We start from the raw sequence: 24,803 nt of genomic DNA on the forward strand, positions 1-24,803 counted from the left end.
AGCTTAAGCTTGGAGTTACCATATAACCTAGTCATTCCACTCCTAGGCACATACACAAGAAAATGAAAACAAAGGTCCATACAAAAACTTCTACATGAATGTTCAGAGCAGTATTCTTCATAATAATCCCAAGGTAGAAACAAACCAAACGTCAACTAACTGATAAGTGGATAATGGAAATGTGGTATATCCATACAATGGAATATTCTTCCACCTAAAAAAATGGAGTACTAATACATGCTCCAATATGAATAAAACTTGAAAACATCATGCTAAATAAAAAAGTCAATATATATGATTCTATTTACATGAAATGTCTAGAATGGGTAAATCCATAGAGACAGGAAGTAGATTACAATTGCCAGGGGCTGGGGGTAATAAGGAATAGGGAGTGACTGCCGCTGGGTACAGAGCTTTTCTCTGGGGAAACGAAAATGTTCTGTAGTTAGAAAAAAAGTGGTAATGGTGGCACATCCTTGGAATATACTAAAAACTATGGAATGAACTGTATGATAAGTGAATTATATTCCAACAAAGCTGTAATTTTTTAAACATAAGTATGTGCTCTAAGTGTTTAAACTCTTACTTAAATTGTTATGAAGTAGATGAACTTAGTCAATGTATGACTGTCAATTATAAAAGTTATTTAGTGATAAAGTGACACAAGGTTTCTACTCTGATTAACTTGACATTCAGGGAAGACTGTGTTGGACTTCCTCAGGAGTTTCTCTTATGGAGAACAAGGATTCTACCTCCCTACAGATTAAAGAGAATAACAAGCCCTACAGATCATTAAATGACTTTTAAGCTGGTAGTGGCATCCACATGTCAGGATAGTTATATACAGCCCTGCAGGTTGTGCACGAGTCATTCAGATGATGCAGTAGATGGTGCCCTCTGAAGGTGTGCTTGCTGGCAAGCCCTGCTGTGCCCTTCAAGGAGTCTTGGACCCAAGCACACTTCAGTAAGAACATCACCACCATTAATTATCTGAAAGTGCAATTTCAATTCTGATTGTGAAAGTGAACTCTGCTTCACAGGAATCTCTCTTTAGTCTTCTTAGTACATATTTAGAATTATTTCTCCCCAGCCCAGAGGAAATCTTAAGCATAATCACAGGTGGTGCTTCTGTAACCATACAAGTAATCACAATGAGTTCCATAGTCAGCTGTGCATCAAGGTCACTAGAATAAGCTTTGCCTTTAAACCTCAGGTCCTAAATGATTTGCAGGGAGTGTTCCAATTCCAGAGCTTTCTACGCACAGTTTTACTGTGAAAGCCTCTTACTTTCAGACCAGAAGTGACCTTAGAAAAAGTAAAGACAAATATATTTTGCTTATTTCTGGAAGAAAAAGGGTAAAAATGAGATATTCTAGCCTATATTCTGTATTTATTTCTTGTATGGTGCTCTTTACTAGGCATTCAATATAATTCCATTCACTGTGGATTGCATGTAGGATTTTTCCCTTATATAAATATCCTAAAACGCAGAAGGGATCTATGGAGAACAGGTAGTTCCCCTTATATTCTTGTCATTAGTGAATATTTATGAATATCTGATAGCTCTTAACCTGTCAGCTGAGTCTTCTTCAAATCTAAATAAGACTTTTTATTTTACATAGTTTCCTACAGCAGCACAACATTTCTGGAGCCGCTTCACTGGGAGGACTCTGTCAACAATCAGCATTTCACAGTCATTAACATGCAGTAAAAGACAATGAAGCATGACTCAATTAAACCACAGAAAACCTGTCTTCAGGTAACATTAACCCAGTAGTTTTCAAAACCTCTGTGGGGCTTCTGCTGCATGACCAGCATTAAGGTCAGTACTTTGAAAACCCATGCCTAAGCATCTAACAAACCCACACACAAGATGATTTAGAGGAAAGAGCAAGACTCTGTTTTGATTAACCTCCTTCCCATACTGTATCCAGATATTTTACAATTTATAGCATGCACTATCAATTAGGTCTCACTACTGCAAAGATTAAGAACAAATTCTCCACTTGAGATGTCAGTGGAAACTTAATTTGCACAGAAGATACAGTTTGGGAGACCCGTTTGGGAATCAATTCTATTTAAAACAAACAAAAAAAGGCTTATGCAAGGAGTGGTTCAGAGAAAATATGTTAGCACCCACAGCGTGAACTGACAGGACATCTGATGTCTGGGTATGACAACCCACATATTCCACAGCCAGAAAAGAGTCATAATAAAATTGCCAAGGTTCAAGAGAAAAGATGGAGCTCTTCTACCAATTTGTGAATGTACATATTTATGTCTCACTTAACCAGGAGGGCTAGATGTATTCCTTACAGAACCAGAGGCTTTTTGGTTTCTTTTTCTTTTCTTTTTTTAATGTTACTTTTTAATGGAAGTGCAGTTGATTTACAATATTAGTTTCAGGTGTACAGCAAAGCAATACAGTTATACATATACATATATATTTTTTCTTTTCATATTCTTTTCCATGATATATTATTACGAAATTGAATATAGTTCCCCATGCTATACAGTCGGTTCTTGTTGTGTCTGGTTTTGTTTTTGCTGAACTTGAAATACTGAACACTGTAGGTTTAAGTCTGCACTATTTTAGGTTTCATATATTGAACGCAATCATTTCAGATAAAATTTCTCTCATTAAACTAAACCATTTAAAAAAAACTATATGATTTCACCAAGGTAAAGATAAAATATATTCAAATATTACATAATAAAAATTTTTGAAGACTTCATTATTTGGGTAAATTATTAAAATTCTTTTACTTCAATTGTAACAAAAAGCATGGATAAGTGACCAGGGCCATATATTGAACTCCTGGGTAAACAGTAAAAGAAAATACCCTGGCACATTTAAAATATGATTTATAAATTCCAAGTCATTACTCGAAGTCCTAGGTTTCCGGTCGAGACAGCGGAGTGGTAGGACCACGAGATTGCCTATCCTCGTGACTACAATGAAACCACAACTGAATGCTAAACAACCATCGAAAAAAGACTGGAACCTACCAAATCATTACTCGAAGCTATGATTAACATAAATTCTTTCAAGTTTGAATTTCCTTTGTAAGAAAGCAATAAAAATATGCCAATAGAAGGGGAATCAAATAAAAACAATAGACCTTTAAGATAAACAATAATTTAAAGCATAATGTCCTTTTAAAACTGTAGACATTAAAATACACAATGAAATCACAAGTGAATTAAAAAATTATCAAAATGATGGCAACAGAATGTGACTAAATGTCCCAATCAGACCATCGCTGTTTATTATATTCAGAAGCCAGGAATATAAAATGGAAACCTAAAAAACGTGAATTTCAAGTTATGAAGGCAATTGATCAGGATAATTTAAAAGAAATGATTTTTCTGTTAGAAAATATTAAAATGAAAAAGAATATGAAAATAAATATATGTATGTATATGCATGACTAGGACGTTGTGCTGTACACCAGGAATTAACACATTGTAACTGACTATACTTCAATAAAAAAAAAGAAAGAAAATATTAAAAGATTAATGTATTAAAGTCTCAAAAAAACATTCAAAATTTACTGGTTGTATTAGTTTCCCATGGCTGCTGTAACAAATTACTACAAACCTGTGGCTTAAAACAACATAAGTTTATTCTCTTACCTTTCTGGACCTTTGAGAGGAGAATCTGTTTCTCTGCCTTTTTCAGCTTCTGGCAGCACCTGTGTCCTCAGCGTCTGGCCCTGTCCTCCATCTTCAAATTGCATAGCTCGAATCTCTGCTGCCATTGCCACATCGCCTTTTTCTCTCTGTAGTCAAGCCTCTGCTTCCCTTTCCTATAAGGACATTTGTGATGGCATTTAGGGCCCACTTAGATTATCCAGGATAATTTCCCCATCTCAAGGTCCTTAATTTACTCACATCTGCTAAGTCCCTTTTGCCATAATTAGGTAACATTCACAGGTTCCAGGGATTAGGACATGGATATCTTTGGGGTCATTATTCAGTCTACCACATTCATCCAAAAATATATATTAAAATCCCATCTCCATCCTAGGATTTACATAAAGTAAATTATGTAAATTTACTTTCTTGATTAGCTTTACTCAGCATATGTGATTGTTTTCCATTGGGAAGTTACAGCTTGGTCAGGCTGGCTTACTACTAATATCTTTCAACCCAGGGTCTGTCCTTAGACTATCCACGTAGTCTCTCAGCCCAAGCTAGAGACACTGGGCAACATAGTAAAGGGTGCTGGTTCCTCTGAAAGATAGGTACAAACATCACTATTCTTCCCATTATTAGTCATATAGATGGATGGGTGTGTTTCATTTTGTTTTATCTAATCAGTGCATAGGTAATCTAGATTTCAAACCAAACACACTTCTGAAAATTATTCCTAACTAGTTGGGAATTTTTTTTTTTAATTTGTCCTTTTTAGAAACTATTAATTCTGGAAGTCAGGCCTAGCAAGGTGGAAATAATGCGGGCTTTGGAGTTACAGCGCTGGGCTTACTAATTATTAGGTTCTGTGTGATCTTAGGTAGTCAAATGCTTAATATTTTAGATGCTCAGTTATTCATCTATAAGATGTGATGCAAATACCTAATAGGCTTATTTTGAGAACATTAGAGTTTTTCTATAATAGCTGGCATAGAAGAGTTCCCCAATAAATACCAGTTACTTTCCACTTTTACATTAGAAAACTTGCCCATAAAAAATGCACAGTAAAATACTAAGATCAATTTACCACTGTCCAGTATTTTCTATAGAATGAATTCAGATATAACTGGTAAATCAAGTAACACGAAAATAGGAATGATCTCATTAAGTACATGATAGCAGTACATACTATAAATGTGAAATAAATAGTGCTGTCAAGTTTAATAAGAGTCAGACATTTGGTAAATTAACACCATTCTACTATTTACAAGGTTATTTACCCATGTCATTAAATAATCGTTGACCTGGCAATTCTCCCAATTTCCTACACCTCTCTGCAGTTGTGTTTTATCATTCTCAAATGTTTATGCTACAAATGCTTGCAAAGCCTCCAAAAGTAAGTGTGACTTCGGAATCAAAACAATAACTTTAAGAATCCCCTTGAAAGTGATGGATGATACAGGTATTTTTCTAGATCACGGAAGGTAAGAAAATCCACACACTAAGGTGTAAAGTAAAACTTCCTTTCCCCTCCAAAAATACTTGAAGTTGTTCTCCTGAGAAAAGTCTACTTCATACATCACTCTCAAGGAAGTAAAGAAGCTGATAGAGCAACCATCCTTGCCAACACAACACAGATCTCAAATATGCAGCGAGTGGTCACAGAGGTGCTCGAAAGCAGTCTAGAATTTCTCAGATCTCTATAGGATACGTCATTAAATCTTCTCCTCCTGCTGGGTCTGACTTCTGGGAAAAAAAAGCATACAGTATAAAAATTACTATATTTGGTAGTGAATACTAACGATCACTCAGAAGGCCCATCCTTCAGTCTCTGTGGCCTTCAGCGTCCAGTTGGTTATAAATGTGACATGCTTTGATTTGATTTAATAACCTTCTTGAATTTATAGTTCAGAATTTATTGAATAAAATCTATCTGTAAAATCAGATACTCACATATATGGAGAGACATATATATTTATTTCTGGTGTTATCCCATTAACAGATTGCAAAATTAATGCAAGAAGACCAAGGTCTGTCCAAGGCAACGTTTACAAAGGTGTCCGTCCCCCTTAAATTAGTAGAATCTGGAAACAGAGTCAACACAAACACACACACACAAACCAAACGTGTAAGTGATATAAGGTAACACTGTTTTCCTACAGTGTGAGAACTGGAAGCTCAATGATGTCAACGGACTAAAAAGCTGTATTTGATTTCAATATAGAGAATACCTTAATCATTGCACGGAATGGCAGAAGAGACTATTTTGAAATGTGCAGAAATTATTCTATGATCTATATGAGAACAATCAATAGCGTTTTCTGTATTACAATAAATTTGTAAGTTGAATTTCATACATGTTACATTACATTACACAGGGCATATTCTTTAATACTCAAAACCCAGAATGGTTAATAAAAAGAACACCAAGTGATTTATACCATCCAAGGTAACATAGCACTGTTACTGTCATACTGTGTAGCAGAATGCTGTTTCTCATAGTACTGGGCCAATATAATAAGCTTTTTATAAATCCTTAGAAAGCTGTTTATGTGAAGTAAAATTACTTGGTTAATTTGGCTAATAACATTAAGAGTTAGTATACCAATTTTATGCACCAAGATCAATTAAAAAATTCCTAGAAGTTGGGTATATTTGAATCAAATGCCACTGTAAAATTAAGACAATATAGATTCCATAATACATACTATTATTTTCCAATGTATCCATAATGAAGAACTCCATAATGAAAAATCATATAAAATATGAATTTTATGTCAAAACTCTGTCAAAAAGTACAGTTCACACCAGAAGTTAGTATCACTGGGGAGTTAAAAGATTAATACAGAAACAAATACATATTACAAATATTCTTTTGTTTCTCACTTACCATGATGCAAACTGCAAAGATTTAACCTTTAAGGGTTAAGGAGTTTAATCAATGTCAATGTCTGATCTTCTGAAGGCGATAAAGAACAGTCTGTCTAGCGATACCCAACAGAACATCACTTTGTCAAGCCACAAAGCTCCCAAAAGCTTGTCAAGTAAGTTACCAGAAACCTCTTTGTGGTTAGAACTCAGCTCCTTCCTGCTTGACCTATTATTTGATATTTGACCACTTGGTTGCAAGACACTTGCTCTTTCTAGCTGAAATGTCACTGGGGCATCTTGTCAGCTCCCCGACATCTCGGCCTGACATACAATTTTACTTTTGTGTGCTACAAGGCAGAAAATGCAGGGCAATGGCCTTGTTTTAAATTCTGTCAGCATCAAAGATGGGCGTCACTCTTGGGTCCTACCAACAACAAAAACAAAAAAGGAGTCTATTTTGAAGGTCAAAACAGCCATTACCTTGAAGTTTTTCAGCTTATACTAAATACATTACCTGCTATACTGGTGTGGGAACTGTCCTTAAAAAGTGCCTAAACACACCACAGAAATCTTCTCCGCACAATTGCTCTACTTTCTTATCAAATGCACACTTGATAAAAAGTATGCGTTTTCAATGCCTGCAGGGACCAGATTCAGCAGTTAACTTAACTTGTTCAAATGGGCAAGTGGTATCATGTAGCTTTACAAGGAGCAACCTGACCTTCTCACATTGACCAGGAGTGACATTATTGTGCAGGAGGAGAAGCAGTCACATCATTTCTGTTTTGCACAACCTGCTTAAAGTTTGCAACTAAATGCTTGTCTTCAGTTGAGCTGACAAGAGAGAAGAGGGGGCTCAGTGAACCATGGCAGGGCTGCCATGAAATGACAGGAATCATTGGCATACATTTCAAATAGCTCTCTCAATCCTATTAAAGTATTGCAGTCCTGCTTTAAAATAGACAAGTATGAAACAACTTTGATAGATAGAGACTAAAATGGCTTATTGATTTTTTTAAGTCTGAGGGAAATTACCCAAAATGTGTCATTCTTTAACATTTAAAAATATGTTACATAAAAATGAGCAACTGTGATAATAAATAAAACTTAGAGGGGAAAAAAAGTTGGTTATTTCATTATTCAAGGAAACACACAGGTACCTGCACACATCAAGATATCACACAATTTTTTAAAACCCACTGCCCCTTGTGCTGAAACAGAATTCAACTGATAAGAAAATCCCCCTTCAAAACAATTATAATTGTACTGTTAACTCTTCCTGCATCTTTTTTATTTCATAAAGTCATAATCCAATCTGAGTTGGTCTCTTGGCAATAGCAGATGCAGTCCCTGGAGAGGACTGAGATGATGCCAGGGGCGCAGGATTTATACGTGTCTCCTTTAAGAAAGTGTAAGTTGTATCAAGTTCAGCTTTCAATGGCAAAAAATCCCCAACATCAATTGTGTCAGCAGGAAGAGCAGGTCTTGAAGGAAGGGAGAGATTTGAATGGTCTCGTGATCCTGTCTATGATACAAAAAAGAAAAGAATAATAAATATGGAATTGAAAACTCTTAATCAGAGTCCAAAACCATAAGCAGAGAAATGGACTAAGAATAACTGTAATATGAAATGGGGTGGAAATTGCCATTTAAATAATCTATATGATAATACATAAATATTAAATTATTTCCCAAGTTGTGACTGAACCACTTATTTGTTCTCTGTCATAAACTTGTCAGGACATCAGGAGTTTGCCTAAACACTGAACACTAAAACTTTGTATAAAACTTTTATAAAGGTACTGAATCAGAGTCAATACAATCAGGCATTTTTTACCTCTGCTTCCATTCCCTGGCAAATTGCAGAAACCAATGCTTATTATGTTCATTTCCTTATGCTACATAATATATACTATATAATTGGCAGATTAGACTGCTCAGAAAATGAACTATGGATATTTACGTTTTTAAGTTATCAGCATGATTTATTTAATTGAACAGCATAGCACAAAGAAAAATAAGTCAATCCTGCTGCCTTCTAGGAAATAGTACACTGAGATATAATATGCCAGTGAGATGAACTTTTTGTCTTTACCTTTAGTAATATTGCCACCACCCTATATTTCTTTTGTTTTTTTAAATTGAAGTATAGTTAATTTATAATGTTGTGTTAGTTTCTGGTGTACTGCAAAGTGATTCAGTTATACATATATAACCTTTTTCATATTCTTTTTCATTATAGGTTATTACAAGATACTGAATATAGTTCCCTGTGCTGTACAGTAGGACCTTGTTATTTATCTATTTTTTGTATAGTAGTTTGTATCTGGTAATCCCAAACTCTTAATTTATCCCTCCCTGCCCTTTCCCCTTTGGTAACCAGAAGTTGGTTTTCTATGTCTATGAGTTTGTTTTTGTTTTATAAATAAGTACATTTGTATCACATTTTAGATTCCACACTGAAGTGATACCATATGATTCGTCTTTCTCTGTCTGACTTACTTCACTTGGTATGATAATCTCTAGGTCCATCCTTGTTGCTGCAAATGGCATTAGTTCATTCTTTTTTATCAACGAGTAGTAGTATTCCATTGTTTCACATCTTCTTTATCCAGTCATCTGTCAATGGACATTTAGTTGCTTCCATGTCTTGGCTACTGTAAACGCTGCTGCTCTGAACATTGCAAGTATCTTTCTGAATTAAGAGTTTTCTTCGGATATATGCCAGGAAGGGGATTGCTGGATCATGTGGTAACTCTAATTTTAGTTTTATAAGGAAACTTGATACTATTTTCCATTGTGGCTGGCTGCACCAGATAACATTCTTACTAACAGAGTAGGAGGGTTGCCTTTTCTCCACCCCCTCTCCAGCATTTATCATTTGTGGACTCTTTCAATGATGGCCATTCTGACCGCCACCACCATGTTTTAATAAAGACTGTTATAAGTATTTGGAAATCATGCACAAAATATGGAACTGCAACATGAAAACAATCTGTCACATATTTTAAAACATTATGACTAGCCAGAAACTAATGGAAATCAAACTTAAGAAATCTACACACTCATGAAGTACTTGAAAACAGAATTAATATTTTGATGAAGCTATATATTTAAGCCTTAAGTAACATCAGTAATCAGGAGCTAATAGTTAACCTAAAAGAAGTCTTACCAGTAAAGCAGATAGCTATTATTTTGTGGCATTTATAGGTAGCAGGAAAATAGTGATCAATTGTACGTCAGAGTTTTCCATATTTCCAGCAAATAAATGTTGCTGAGATAATAAGTCTAGTCATGAATGTCTCCACTACAAACCACATTTTACATTGCAGAGGTTTTTAGAAAAACATCTTTTTGGTAGATTCTCCTATGGTTTTGACAACAAAATAGCGTTAACTCTAAGGATCTGCTTTATTATGTCATGTTATACAAAACCATTTCTACATGTGAAAACAAGAGGGAAGCTATCTCTGGCTTTAGGAGAGTATTAGAAATTCACTTGTATGCGTTACCATTTTTGTGGATTTTTTTAAACTACAACTGAAGAAAAATCAATGACTGCATCTAACACCTAGTTCAGCAATTTTCTTTGATCTCTGTTCTTTTGATTTCTTGATACTCCACTGCAAGCCTACAGCTGACGGAAATCATCTCTTTTTATGCTGGAAGTTAAAAAAAAAAAAAGAAAAAGAAAAAGAAAAACACCTAAAATGGCCACTTGAATGACTCTATGAAGGAGAGGATTTAGCTTATCCTTATGGAAGGAAAAGAACTCCCGAGGTCATGTGTTGACTCTGATTAGCAGCACTGATGAGGTTTTACTTGCAGAACCTTAATGCTGGGCCTGAGCATATTAGTTCAGAACCTGAGAAGGGGCATCTCATTACATCGGAGTCTGGAGATGTAGACTCCTGCACTTTTCCTGCTGCTAGAACCACCTTATGTGATTTTTTTTTTAAGCCAGTTGTCTGAATTGGTAGTGTTATTACTTGATCGATTTTGCTGCTGTAAAGACTACAATGTCATCTACCAACTCAGACCCGGGGGTAGGAGGAATACTGAAACAGCAGCAGATGGTGGGGCATGACTGTCTTCATAATAAAACTCAGAGCAATTGTATTGTTTATTATGAAAAAAGAATATCGTCAGGCAAGACTTCAAAAGTTTGTTGTTACATCTTTATATTTCAAGTTCTGGTCTGAGACAACTATACGTGCAAAGGGAGGGGCGTGCAGAATCAGAGCAAGATGGTCAGCTCTTCCCTGAGGGTATCTTCTTCCTGATGCTTTAGCCGTGAGACAGGTAACGGTGCCAAACTGACCAATCACTCCTGCTTTGCAATGTTACATAAACATGTAATTTACCTAAATCTATGTTCTGTACTTCCTTTTTTGTTCTTATGATTCTATCAACCTAACACATTAGCAAAGTCATCTTTTATGGAACTGCTCACTTCCCCTTAATATCTTACGCGGATCTTGGCAGTCTACAAAGGGGCCCCTCTTTTGCCTTTTCTCATTTTACTTTTTCATATGTCTATTTTCCACTGTGTTTTCTGAAAGTATTTTTTAAATCTAATATAACGTTTTATGACTAAATAACCTGAAATGGGGTACTGAGTATTTCTCCAGTATTTCAAATCAGAGTCTCACTTTTTGTATACTATCTTCCAACGTTACGTCCTAAACATAGGAAATAACCTAAAAAAAAAGAGATTCCTTCAGACTTGTACCCCTCAAAAGGTAGGCACTCCATCAAGTAAACAGACTTACTTTTGTGTAAATGAAAACATTTTTTTCTGTCACTGAAGTCATTTACTGTACTTCATACACTGCTATAAAATAATCTTTTTCATGAAATGGGATAAAATTTGATTATAAGTCACTTAACAGCTTAAAAACAAACCATCAAAATTTCTGGTGAAATCTTGATTTCAAAATGGCATGTTAAAATAACAAGTAAATATAAACTACTTTTCTTGCTACAAATAAGACTCAGAAATATATCATAACACTTTTAATGTAACACAGAGAATAAAAGACAATTAAATAAATTCTTATCAGAGACCATTAAAAGTTAACATTCACCATCTGATCTTATGTTTTAAATCTGTGGTCATTTAAGTTACTTTTTAAACTCCTGAGGTGTTCTGGTAGTCTCTCATATAAATCCAAATTAAAGCAATTTTTAAAAAAGAAATTAGTTACCTGAAATAAAAGCTAGGTGTCATGTGAATCTTTATGGAGGCACTTTCATTTACTCAATAAGCTATAAATGATTCTATTTGAACTGTTACAGCCCATCAGCTAAAAATATTTATTCACTATACAAAATGTGTCTACTACATTTCTGCATTTAAAAAATCTAACGAAATATACTAATTAGACATGTCCACTAACCAGTTTTCAAGGCTTTAATATCTTAGTTTTCTAAGAGTGTTTTTTCAACAACAAAAATAAAATATTAGTGTAATAATAAGATAATGACTCAACAATTGTACATGAATCAAAGCCACTTTGCAGTCCTAGCCTTCTCGAAACAATGACACTAAGCCATTTGCCTCCTGTGTAGCATTTATGACCGAGTTAAGTCTTCTAGAAACTAGTACTACAAAAAATGAAGGGTGATGTGATTTAGTAAGCCTGAATAGTATTGCAAGGAGATTATGCTAGACACATAGTACGGTGAAAAGAATACTAGACTAGGGGTCAGAAGACTATGGTTTTTCTTCCCAGTTCTGTTCTAATCTAGCTGGGCTATTTGGGCAAGTGAACTAGTCCTCCTAGGTCTCACTTTCCTGGCCTGTGAAATGAAGAGCTAGGCTCTCTCCAGCTCTGATGTTCTACAGGTCCACCATGATTCCAACCCATGATGACATGTAAGGTTAACGCCTAACTTTTGTCAGTGACATTAACCCAGAAATCAGAGTTTTCCAAACATAATACTTAAGATTTTGAGAGGCTATAGATGGACCATTTTTAAGGGGAAGGAATACATACTGCATATGGTTCTTTAAAAAAAGGCAAATAGGTAACAAAATTAGCCACAGTTTAGATGATGTGGCTACATTCAATTAAATCCTGTGATACATTTTTTATTACTTCGACCTCCATGATGATGTTTTAAGCTCTGTAAATTATTGACTGATTTTAAGTAGAGTGTGCAGTTCCACATAAACTGATGAAGGAATCAGAGTACCCACAAGAGGGCCTTACAGTGAGGCTCCCTCGCCATTTCTACTTTAGCTCCTAATGTGTTCTCACCACTAGAGCCTCAGTACTCAACATCACAGAGTTTTCTTCCTTCCAAATACTTCAAGTTAGTTAGTTAACCAAATGTTACCTGCCTATTTTCCAGTTCTGCTGTGCTGACATCATAGGACACTGCAGCTCACACAATCAGAGTTGGCAATACTTATATACATAATTTTCTCTTGTGGAATGCTCAGTTATGTACCTGAGACATCTATCCACACACACATATAAATATAACTGATAAATAAATACATATATACTTGCTATATGCATATTTGTGTGTATATACATAAACATATGAGCATGTATGTATATATATATATGTATGTATGTGTATATATATATATACACACACACATACTTGCTACCACATCATTAATTATTTATTCCTTGTAGTTATCAATTCTAATTTTTAGTTACTAATATCAAACCTGTAGAACATTTTATACAACATTCTCTCCATAAGTCACTAAATCTTAGCACAGACCAGCTTGGCTCTTTAGCTCAGTGACGTCAAGATAGGCTAGGAAGGGATATGTGAGTCAGTGGAGCACTGTAAAGGAGTTCCCAGACAGAGGGGGAACAACTGAAGAGGCCTGGGTACCTAGAGACTAACATAGGAAGGCAATCATAGAGGCAGAAACAAATCATAACAGAGAGGGAGAAGACACTAATAATCAGCGTGACAAGTTACTTAACCTGTGTGAGTCTGCATCCTATCTGTATCTGCATAGGAAGAATAATCCCTCATAGAGTTGTTACAAAGATTAAGTGAAATAACATACACAAAAATGCATAACATACAGTAGCTCCTTTTGCCTCTTTTTCTATTCTTCTCAAGTGATAATAAATTCCAAATTTTTAACTAGAGCTAACATGCATTGAGCATATATGCCAGGCGCTGTGCAAGGTTTAGCTTTATAGGCGTTACCTCAATTCTCACAACCACTCAATGAGAAGGTACCACTGTTACCCTCACTTTACAGGTGAGGAACTAGAAGAGTGGAATACACTGCCCCACGCTGCACCACCTGGTGACTCTTGATCCATGATTCTTCTCCCCTTATGCTTGACCACTACCTTCCCATGCCACTCAAAGAAGACACAGCCTTCAGCTTATTTATATCCAGAGCTATTTCATAGAAACATTAAGGGCTCAACAAATATCTGTGAAACTGGAAAATAAAAGCACATAGAGGGGGGGAAGGTATAGCTCAAGCGGGAGAGCGCATGTTTAGCATGCACAAGGTCCTGGTTTTGATCCCCCACACCTCCTCTAAAAATAAATAAAGTACCCCCTCCCCCAAATAAAGTTAAAAAAAGCATACAGATTGTACTCAAGGTTAAAAATAGATGTTTGTATTTTTGATAACATATTTTCTTACAGTCCAACATTTGAATATCCCTGTATTAGAGTAAATAAAGATTTTATGACATTTATATAAAATAAAAGTTCTAGCCCTTTCACCAAGAAGCTTACGTGTTGTTACATTCAGAGATAAAAACTCAGCTCTGAAGCTTTAAATTACACTAGAACATTTAAACTTTAATTTTAAATTACTTTAAAGATGTCTTGTGCCTGACAAGATAACAATTCCCATTTTCTTCTCTTGGATGTTTAGATTTCCTGACATGACTGAGGTTGGAAAAAGAGTCAAAGAATTTTCCCAGATGGCTTTTGTTCTTTCTTTGCCTACTTTCCTTCACTCCCCTGTCCTCCCAGTGTGCTCCTTTCCTGGCATTTCTAATATATCTGATGGTAGAGAATACCAGAAATAGCCAGAAAATGCAAGGAGACCATTTTTTCCTGTATCTTAGAAATATATATATTTTAAACAACCCAAAGACAATCTGAAATGTGAGTACATCCATACACGCAAGTATATTACAAAGGTCTAAAACTGAACAAATAAAAACTTAAGCATACTATATAGAAAAAAGCTACTGCAAAACTGAAATGATAACCTGATAAAAATATATGTGACTCACATCATAGCCATAGGGTGACTTTCTTAATTTACAAATGGCTCTTGCATATCAAGAAAAAGAAGGACCTAATTAGAAAACAGGCACAGGATAGTGTATTTTTTAATACTGGGTTTAGTTGTAACAGAAAATTCAAAATGTCAGTGGCTTAAATAAGACAGAAGTTTATTTCTCTCTGATATGGCCACTTGAAGCTATGAGGAATCCAGACTGCTTCTATCTTGGGTGCCACAGCCTCAGTATGTGCTTCTACCTCAGGATCCAAAATGGCTGCTCAAGTTCCAGCCATTTTGCCTACATTCTAGCCAGAAGGAAAAAGGACAGAGCAAAGGAGGTGGTACCACTTAGATTTAAAGACACTTCCCCAAATCAGAATACTTTTGCTTACATCCCATCAGCCAGAACTTAGTCACATGGCTAACTTAGTTTCAGGAGAGTCTGAAAAATATAGCTTTTTTCCACCCTCTGAATGGCCCAGGTAATATTCAGAGGTTCCATTACTAGAAAAGAAAGAGAAAACAGATATCAGGAAACCATTGGCAGCCCCTGTCTCAGATACATACTGGCTGTTTGGGCGGGGAATAGAGAAATACAATAGCCAATAAACATGAAAAAAGAGCTAAACCTCATTCATAATTAAAGAAATGCAACACGAAACATGACAATGAAAGCTTACCTTCCAGATAGCCCAAAATTTAGATGTCTAATGATATCTACTGCTGAGAAGAGAGAGAAACAGGCCAGTTCCTACCTTGTAGGCAGGGATGTAAGCTGGTGCAACCTTTCTGGAAGACACAATTTAAATTGTACCTGCCTTTGATCCAGAAATTCCACTGCTAGGCATTTCTTCTATGGCTACATTCACAAAAGTTTGCTAGGATAAGCATACAGACGTATTCATTGAAGAATTCTTTTAGAAAAACATTTTTTTAATGAAACTACAGGGTCCATCAACAGTGTTATTTAAGTGAAGTATGACTACAACAATTTAAAAAATTGAGGTAAATGTGTAGGTACTGATGTAGAAATACGCAGAAGTGAAAAAAGGTTCAAAATAGTGTGTATGTGTGTATAAAAAAGAACCCATTTCTATTTAAAAATAAGTATAAACATAGAAACATGCATGTGTACATCTTTTTTTCTTACTGAAAAGGGAATCACATCAAACTTAATTTAAAAAAAAAAAAAAGGGGGGGGATAAATAGGAGTGTGTATTACGCAGAAAAAGCTTTGAAAGTCCAAAATTTTCTTTCCATGGTTTTTCTACCTTTAAAACTGATGATTCATGAACAAAGGCTATCAACTGCTAGTTCATGAAAGTCAAAATACATCTGATTAATAAATAAGTGGGAAAAATATGGTAACCCCCAAAAGTAATCAGAAATGTAAAGTAAAATGTTTATTGTCAATCAAAATTGAATTTTAAAAATTATGATACTGAATGCTAGTAAAGGCATTATAAAACAGGCACTCATAAATTGCTAGTGATTGTACAAATTGATAGAATCATTTGGACTATAACTTGGCAACTGTCTTAATGAAACAGTTAATATCATTTGACCCAACAATTCCATTTATGATTAAGTTCCTAATATTAATAAAGACAGACAAAAATTGGAAATAATCCCATATTCAACAACAGAAGTACATTTACAAGAGCCACTTGATGGAATGTTGTGTGGCTGTAAAATTTATGGTTATAAACATCTGGATAACATGGACAAATGCTTTGGCTTGACCAGTGATCAGAAGCCTTTCTCTGTAAAGGGTCAGATAAATATTTTATGCTTTGCAGGCCATATGCTCTCTGTTGCAACTGCTAAACTCTGCTGTTGTAGCCCAAAAGCAGCCATAGACAATATATGTAAATGAATTAGTATGGCCATGTTCCAATAACACTGTATTTATGAACACTGAAATTTGCATTTTACATATTTTTCACATCATGAAATATTACTACCCTTTTGATTTTTTTTCAAGCATTAAAAAAATGTGAAAACCATCCTTAGGTCACAAGTTATATAAAAACAGGTGGGAAGTAGATTTGGCCCACCAGCGGCACTTTGCCCACCCCTGAGAGAGGCTATCTAAGCGAAAAGGAGATACGCAAAATTACATATAATACTTGTTGTGAGGTAATGGTACTGTAGGAGTTTTTTTCCCTAAATTTCTGCATTTTCCAATTATCTACAAGCATGCCTCACTTTTACACTAGAACCCTTTTATTAAAAACGACTAATTTTATATATACTGAAACTATTTTAGTACAGTTATGACTCTGAACTGTGTGGTCAAAATGAAATGTAATTGGTTTGTTAAAAGTCTCGGGGGTAGGTCTTGAATCAAGTATTTTTCAAGTTTTGAAAAGATTTTAATTTAGCTAAGAACACTTTCTTATTTCAGCTTCCTCAGTTATCTAACTCATATCCACAATCTGACATGAAGTAAATAAATACACAAAGAATTTTATGGAGTATCTTGTACCTCTACTCTGCACAAATGCAGCTTCTTCTGTAGAGTGGCTACTTACAAGTTGTGGGCCTTCATTTTACTCCAAACAGCACTTCCAGCTGCCAAATTACAACTTCTGTGGTCAAAATGTACACATGTCACACTCTCTCTGGGAACTATTAGGTAAAAGTTTTCTGACCACTTTTTCATTACTGAAGAATTTCCTCTTAAAATCTTAAGTCCTTTTCATTCAATGTCAAAAATTTACTAATAATCTGGAAGCTATAAACTTAGACCTTTTAGCACCATGTTTTTCTCTGAGTGGAATTGACCAAGTACTCAGGTAAAGAGGAGCAGAAGAAAGAAAGAATCATCCAAAATTTAAAGTTGTTTGAAAGAGATAATTTTCCTAAATCTTACTAACACTGTAAGTATCTATCAGTCACATTTTCTCAACAAAATGAGCAATAAATTTACATTTTAAAAGTTAAAACCCACTTTTTCCAAGCCTCTCCCTTCCACTGCTGGTTTAAACCACAGTCCCTCTTTATTCCACTATATCACACCTAAAATCCCTAGCAATTCTTCATGAGATGCTGCAAACATTCTTTTTTCCCCCACTGACCATCCAAGATATAAGTCCTGTATTCCCTATGGCTGCTGACCCTTTGGCCAGTGGCAGAGCTGGGCCTTTCTGGAGGGAATGGTTATGTTCAGTTATAAGAATGCGGCCTCTCTATTTCTCAGTGAGAGCGGGGCCCTTCAGATGTAAGACAAATCATGTGATCTGGGGTTCACATCTGTGGAATGCCTTCAAATCACAACAAGTGCTGGGGAGTATGTTCCAAAATAAACCACTTAGCTGGCAATGACATTTCCTTTAAATGATGGGCAGGAATGTTACTTCTGATAGAACCAGGCCACTTCCAGCAATCTCAAACCAAACCCATCTCTAGGGAGAACATCTTATAGAATAGCGAGAATAAAGCACAACCACAAAATTCCAAAATAATATAGTTACAGATTACATTTCAAGACTCTACTTCTTACATGACCAATTCCATATGATAGACTTTCCCCATGGTTGCATCAAGCGTATCTAAACCTATGTTCACCATTAGTATCATAAATTAGCGCTATTCATTAATCCTTCCAACAGATAATAACAATAAAAATAATACAATAATAATAAAATCCTTTTAATAGCTATCTACTCAAAGCACCTACAATGTGCCAGATACTGTTCTAGGTACTGGGATACAGCAGTGGATTACACACCAAAAAATCCTCTGCTCTCTGGAAGCTCACTCTGTCCTTAACTATCTGTATCCTGAGTCAGTCCAGTTCTCCTAACATTATAATTTGCTCAATACTGTATAACCACACAACTGCTGTTTCGTAGTGTTAAGTTTAATGGACAATGGCACTTAGAGTCTGCCAGCCTCACTATTCTGCTTACATAAACAAGGTCTCAATAATGAGTTACATTTCCCTGGTTTATCTCTGACCTGTTCACACAAAATCTCAAGTGCCCTGGCAGAGTCCCCATCAAGACTTGCTGGATGTTTGCAATCTCTCCGCCAGGTCCTCCTTCTGATGTAGTAGAGGGGCTCACTGTGCCATATAGGTAATGTCTCTACATGGCATTGGCTCTATGCCCATCCTCTCTCTGTGTCTCCTGAAAACCAGCAACTCTGACCAGAACCCAGTGTCTCACGCTGTCTGTCACAAAATATTTCTTTCAGCTTCCATCTGTAGGTACTTTTTTCTAAAAGTCCAGATGCCAGTCCCTAGGCCTGCATGGAGGAAAAGCACTGAGCTGTTCTCTCCGTCTCCTGTCTCCTGCTCTGGACACCTGCCCCTAAAACCTTCAACAATCACCAAAGCCCTCACTCAAATTAATTCCCAAAGAACCTGCACACCACTTTTGCACAAAGGCCCTGACTTCTCTGGAACACAGTACGGGTTCAGTGTAGGGTATCCATAACTTAATGATTTTGACATAGGTTTCAAAGCTCTTTACTAAAATTTTTCATCAGTTATTTAAGTGCCTCTTCACTTTCTCTAGCCTATAAATGCTAGAGAATTTTAATTTTGTAAACTTCCAGACTTCTATTTCCTACTTCATCTCTTCTTTATTGTCTATTTGCTTATTATTTGAGAATATTCAAATTTGCTCTCAAAGACAAGAAAACATAGGACAGACGGAACTCATAAAAAGTGTTAAGCAAAGAGAATGAATCAGCCAGTGGTGGGTGAGACATAGGCAGAATCCTTACAATAAGAACAGATGGTAAGTTAGCACCCAATAGGACAGTTTACTTACAGATAGAAAGGGAAGGAAAGACCACATCATAAAGGAAAGACATGCCACTCTCTAGGTTAATGTCATCCTCCAATTGGCCCCAGAACTACAGATAAAACCCAAAACTGTTCGGCAGCCCAAGTGGCAAGCTATAGCGATTGGCCAGTATTTGTCCTGCCTCTCTCCTAGAAGGCAAGTGTGACTAGGTGGCCCCAGGCACCTTCTGTCACCCAATCCCCCTTTTTCAAACCTCCACCCTGGTCCTCATAACCTCATGAAGGGTGGAGAAGGCTCATGCAGCCAAGAGAGAGGTCCTATGAATGCTGCACAGCCAAGGAATCAGGTGGTATGGTCCGTCCCCCGCTTACTCCCTACCTTCCACTTCCTGCTGTGTGTTTTAAATTGATTTGATAAACCATGTGATTTGAGTACCTTAATTTGGTTCTTCAACCTCTCATGTAACGTGCCTGATAGAGTACTTGAAGGCTACCACTACATCAAGGTAATGTCCCATAAAACACCTTTCCTCCCCAGCGCTAATCAAAACACAGACCCTGAAGCATGCCCTGCTTTCTCCTATCTCAGCATCTCTTTCTCATGCTGCTTTTTTGTTTAAAAGGAGACTTCATCAGGTTTTCACAGTTTATCACAACTTCTCTTGTCCCCAGACTTTCCCTGCCATCTATCCCCTCGCATCTGGGTTCCATGTCCCTTCTCTGCATTATTGTGACAACCCACACATCCTACTTTATATAACAGCACAGCATCACAAGCTGCTGTTTGCTTAAACCTGTGCTGTTCAATGCAGTAGCCACTGGCCACATGTCATTATCTAATTTTACATTAACTAAAATTTAATTTAAGGTAAAATTAAATGAAAAATTAAAGTTCAGTTCCTCAGTCACACCAGCCACGTCTCCAGCATGACGGTGAGTCCTAGTGGACAGCGCTGGCTGAGGGCGCTCCTTCCCCGGAGGTACAGGCTGTTTTGTTTGTTTCTGTGCTACCAGGAGCTTGACTAGTTACTGGCGCATCGAAGGTATTCCCTGTGTCTGCATACTGCTGACTCAATGGAATGTTTCTAATCCATATTCTAAAGAAAGCCAACAGGAGGGCATGTTTCGATATTAAAACTTTTCTCTCCCCAAAAAAAACTTCTATTTCACAAATTTCAATTTTCATCCTTTAATTCTAACTTTCTCCAATTCTTCCTTTCTAGAGTGTCCTTTAAAGTTTCAGGAGGGACCTCACTGTTCCTTTCTGTGTCTATCTTTCTCGACCTTCTGGTGAGTGTCTTAATGGCATGTCACCTGAGGCCACGCGGAAAAAGAAGGAAAGAAGTTTGTGACAAAAGACAAGAAGACAGTAGAGGACAGTTCTCTTGGCAAGTGTCCATTCTCCAGACACCCAGGCAGAAATCCTAGCTCTCTTACGCCAGATTTCTCTATATAAGAGGAAAATGCATTGCTTATTCTCCTGCTTTAATTTTCAATTTTTTCTAGAATCTTGAGAAAAAGATTCTATTATGAACTAAATTTGGAGGCAATCTAATTGTTTGATATAAACCTTCAAAGCTTCCTTTGAATTGAATGTCTATCTGCTTGGGCAGAAAAGGGGAAAAGGGGAATTTACATTCACTTTGCTAAACATTAGCATCTTTTGTTCAATCAGGTGAATGCAGGACAGTTCCAAGAAACAGCTTAGAGAACAAGAGTTGACACAGACGGTGTAAAATCTTTTAAGGTGCTCGGATTCAATGAGGGAGAAAGTGAGACGGAACCATATTTCAGCTCCCTAACTGTGCGCCAGTCTGCGGGAACTTTGTGACAGGTCTCTGTCTCTCAGCTACACTTGACTGGCTTTTGCTGACATTCAGCTGTCAGACAGCAACCCTCTACCAGGCCGCTAACATGCTCCACAGCTTCACCCAATTAACTCGCTTTCACTTGACACGGCAGCAAAAAGCTTCATAATAGGTGGTCAGGGTGCACGGTGTCTGCCGCCCGCGAACTGCTCATACACAGCAAGATGTTTAACTGCTTTCTTCTTGCCTGTGTGCTCAGATCTAGGATGACTACAATTCAGTCATTCCATCTATTGAACTGGACGGGAATCTAAGAAATATTACAGTGATGTAGTAAGCTGCTCAAAAACAGACTTCCAGATGACTAAAGTTAAATTTATTTCTTTAGGCCCCTCTGAGAGGAAGATTTGATGTTTCACCATCAAAATTTAATACCGACTAGCAATCAATCTGTGGTTAGTGTTTCCACTCTATCATTAATAGTAGAATTGTAGGAAGATGACCTGGGATAGAAAAAGAACATCTGACTTACTTGTCAGAACAGAAAGGTCTAGGCACAAGTCAAGAGTGCGAAACTCAGCCTTTGCTCATAAAAATGCACTTTTTTGACAAACTCAACAGTTTTTCTATAAATTTGTGTCCTGCTACTTAGCCTTTCAGAAGAAATACCCTGTACTTGAAAATGTGTTTGGCTAAGAAATAAAAACTCATACTCATTAAAAAAAAAAAGATACGAGTAACTTACACACTTTCTCTCATTTCCCAGTATGTTGAGACCTAAGCAATATAACCGGTTTTCATTTGTTTGCACTCTTTAAGTCTGGAAATTGTTTTCCATGTTGCAGAAAGAAAAAGAAAAGTAATATAAACCGTTTGGTTTCCTACATCTATAAAGTCATGTAACGTAGAGGCCACCAAACAAGTCACCTTATGATAGGACTCTATCATTGACATCCAGATGCAGATCCTTGTAGCTGCGATCAAGATAAAGTTACGACTTCAGCTCCAAGTACCCTCTCAGTAATCAAAGCTGAAAATCTAATTAAAGGAATGGGGAATTCTAGCTTCCAGCACCATGAACTAATCCTAGGAGAGATTTACCACTACTTTACACTAGGCGAAGTGGAGTTTAAGTGTACTGTGCCATTCTACATGAGTCAGAAGACTTTCTAAGCTTCTGGAGTCGTCTGTAAGTAGCAATGCTTTTGTGACATGCCTTCAAATGGAAGGAAATCCTTCTCTACATAAGATGCATATCTGTTCTTTTGCACACTCCTCAATTCTTACCAGATGCTTGAGGCAGGGGTAGATCTTGATTAAATTGCAATTAGGAAAATACCCTGCCTCCATTTTGTTCATTAAGTCCTGTCAATTTTTCCATCTACATCTAAGCTACAATCGAATCCTCCATCTCCATTGTTACTCCTCACACACACTTGTCATTTTGACTCCAAAATGCCTTACCACAATTTATTACAAATATTCATGTATATGTCTATCTTCTCATAAAACCTTCAGATCCCTGAGAAAAAGTCCCTTATCTTATCCTATTAAGGATATAACATAATACAATGCCCACGAGTGAGGACTTTGGGTTCACACTGCCTAGGTTCAAATCTTGAACTCTACACTTGCTAGTTTCTTCATCTGAAAGAAGGAGATATTAACCCACCTTAGGTAGGATAATGAGAATTAAATTAGTTAACATAGACAAAGTGCTTGGCACAGTGGCTGGCACACAGTTAACATTCCATAAGTACTGGTTGTTATTATTCTTATTACTACATCCTTAGCACTTGGCAAAGTATGTAGTACTCAGTAGGAAAATAATGCATGGTAAAGGGATAATTAGCTATTTTTTGAATTATTAATTCATTTCAGGGATGATATAAAGAATAAAAATTGTTCATGAAGAAACTAAGTAATAGATTTAAAACTTTGAGTTCTGATGGTATCATTTTACAGAAATAAATAATAATTAAAAATACCTAAAGTTTTAAAAATCAGTAAGAATTTAACAAGTTTCTTAGTTTTTTTTTTTCTGAGCAGATAATATGCTCTTCAGAGAATAAAGAAAAAAAAACATAAGTTTCTATTGTCCATAGACATTCTTATGTACCCTCCTTTTTAAAGGATTTGATGGCTTGTTTATCTAATTTGAGGAAGATCTCATTTTTTTACAGAATTTTTAAGGAATGTGAATGAAAGATTTATTTGAAATGAACGTTCTACTTGGATACCCTTTTAAAATTATTTTAATCCCTTTTTTCCTGAAAATAGCTTTACATTTTTCCATCTTAACTAGAAGAGGAATTTGGATTGATAAAATATAGAAGTATTTCCTGGGCTGAAATGCATACAAAATAACAGGCCATGTTTTATTAATATGTTGTATGGCCTTTAATTAAAGACATTAAAAAACGGAATTGTCCTTTGCACTTAAAAAATTACTAGTATTTGAAGTATAAACAAAAATTTGCCAAACTTCTAAATTTAATTTCAGTTAACAGCTACCCTGACTTATGCCTTTTATAAAACTAAACCCCACATTAAACTTACTAACTGTAACAGTTTCCTAGGGCTGCTATAACAAATTGCCCCAAACTGGGTGGCTGAAAACAATAGAAATTTATTTTCTAACAGTTCTAGAGGCTAGAAGTCTGAAATCAAGGTGTCAGCAGGGCCAGACTTCCTCCAAAGACTCTGGGGAAAAATTCTTCCTTGTCTCTTGTAGCTTCTGGTGGTTACTGGCAATCCTTGGCGTTCTTTAGTTTGCATCACTCCAACTTGTACCTCCATCTTCACAGGCCAGGCCATCTACTCTCTCTGTCTCTGTCTCTCTATCTGTGTGTCTTTCCTTATAAAGACACTGGTCATTGAAACTGACAAAGGCCTGATCTCCAGAATATATAAGCAGCTCATACTCAATAAGAAACAAACAAACAACCCAATCCAAATATGAGCAAAAGACCTAAACAAGCAATTCTCCAACGAAGACATACAAATGATCAATAGGCACATGAAAAAATACTCAATAGCACTAATTATCAGAGAAATGCAAATCAAAACTACAATGAGGTATCACCTCACAACAGTCAGAATGGCCATCATTCAAAAGTCCACAAATGACAAATGCTGGAGAGGCTGTGGAGAAAAGGGAATCCTCCTACACTGCTGGTGGGAGTGCAGTTTGGTGCAGCCACTGTGGAAAACACTGTGCAGATTCCTCAAAAGACTAGGAATAGACTTACCGTATGACCCAGGAATCCTGCTCCTGGGCATATATCCAGAATGGACCCTTCAGGATGACACCTGCACCCCAATGTTCATAGCAGCACTATTTACAATAGCCAAGACATGGTAACAGCCTAAATGTCCATCAACAGATGACTGGATATAGAAGAGGTGGTATACTTATACAATGGAACACTACTCAGTCATAAAACCTGACAACATAATGCCATTTGCAGCAACATGGATGCTCCTGGAGAATGTC

General features: G+C 36.4%; 1 protein-coding gene across 1 annotated transcript in view; it reads right to left on the reverse strand.

Annotated features, from left to right (window-relative positions):
• Window positions 1-24,803, reverse strand: part of CCDC171 (coiled-coil domain containing 171) — a 319,953-nt gene that overhangs the window by 43,516 nt on the left and 251,634 nt on the right. The window contains exons 26-27 of the mRNA XM_031449678.2: window positions 5,590-8,032; window positions 3,637-3,809 (exon numbers count right to left, since the gene is read on the reverse strand). Coding sequence (XP_031305538.2) covers window positions 7,811-8,032 — 222 coding nt within the window. The 3' untranslated portion in view covers window positions 3,637-3,809; window positions 5,590-7,810. The remainder of the gene's footprint in view (window positions 1-3,636; window positions 3,810-5,589; window positions 8,033-24,803) is intronic.

This window comes from Camelus dromedarius, chromosome 10 (assembly GCF_036321535.1).
Source record: "Camelus dromedarius isolate mCamDro1 chromosome 10, mCamDro1.pat, whole genome shotgun sequence".
Classification (NCBI taxonomy): Eukaryota; Metazoa; Chordata; class Mammalia; order Artiodactyla; family Camelidae; genus Camelus; species Camelus dromedarius.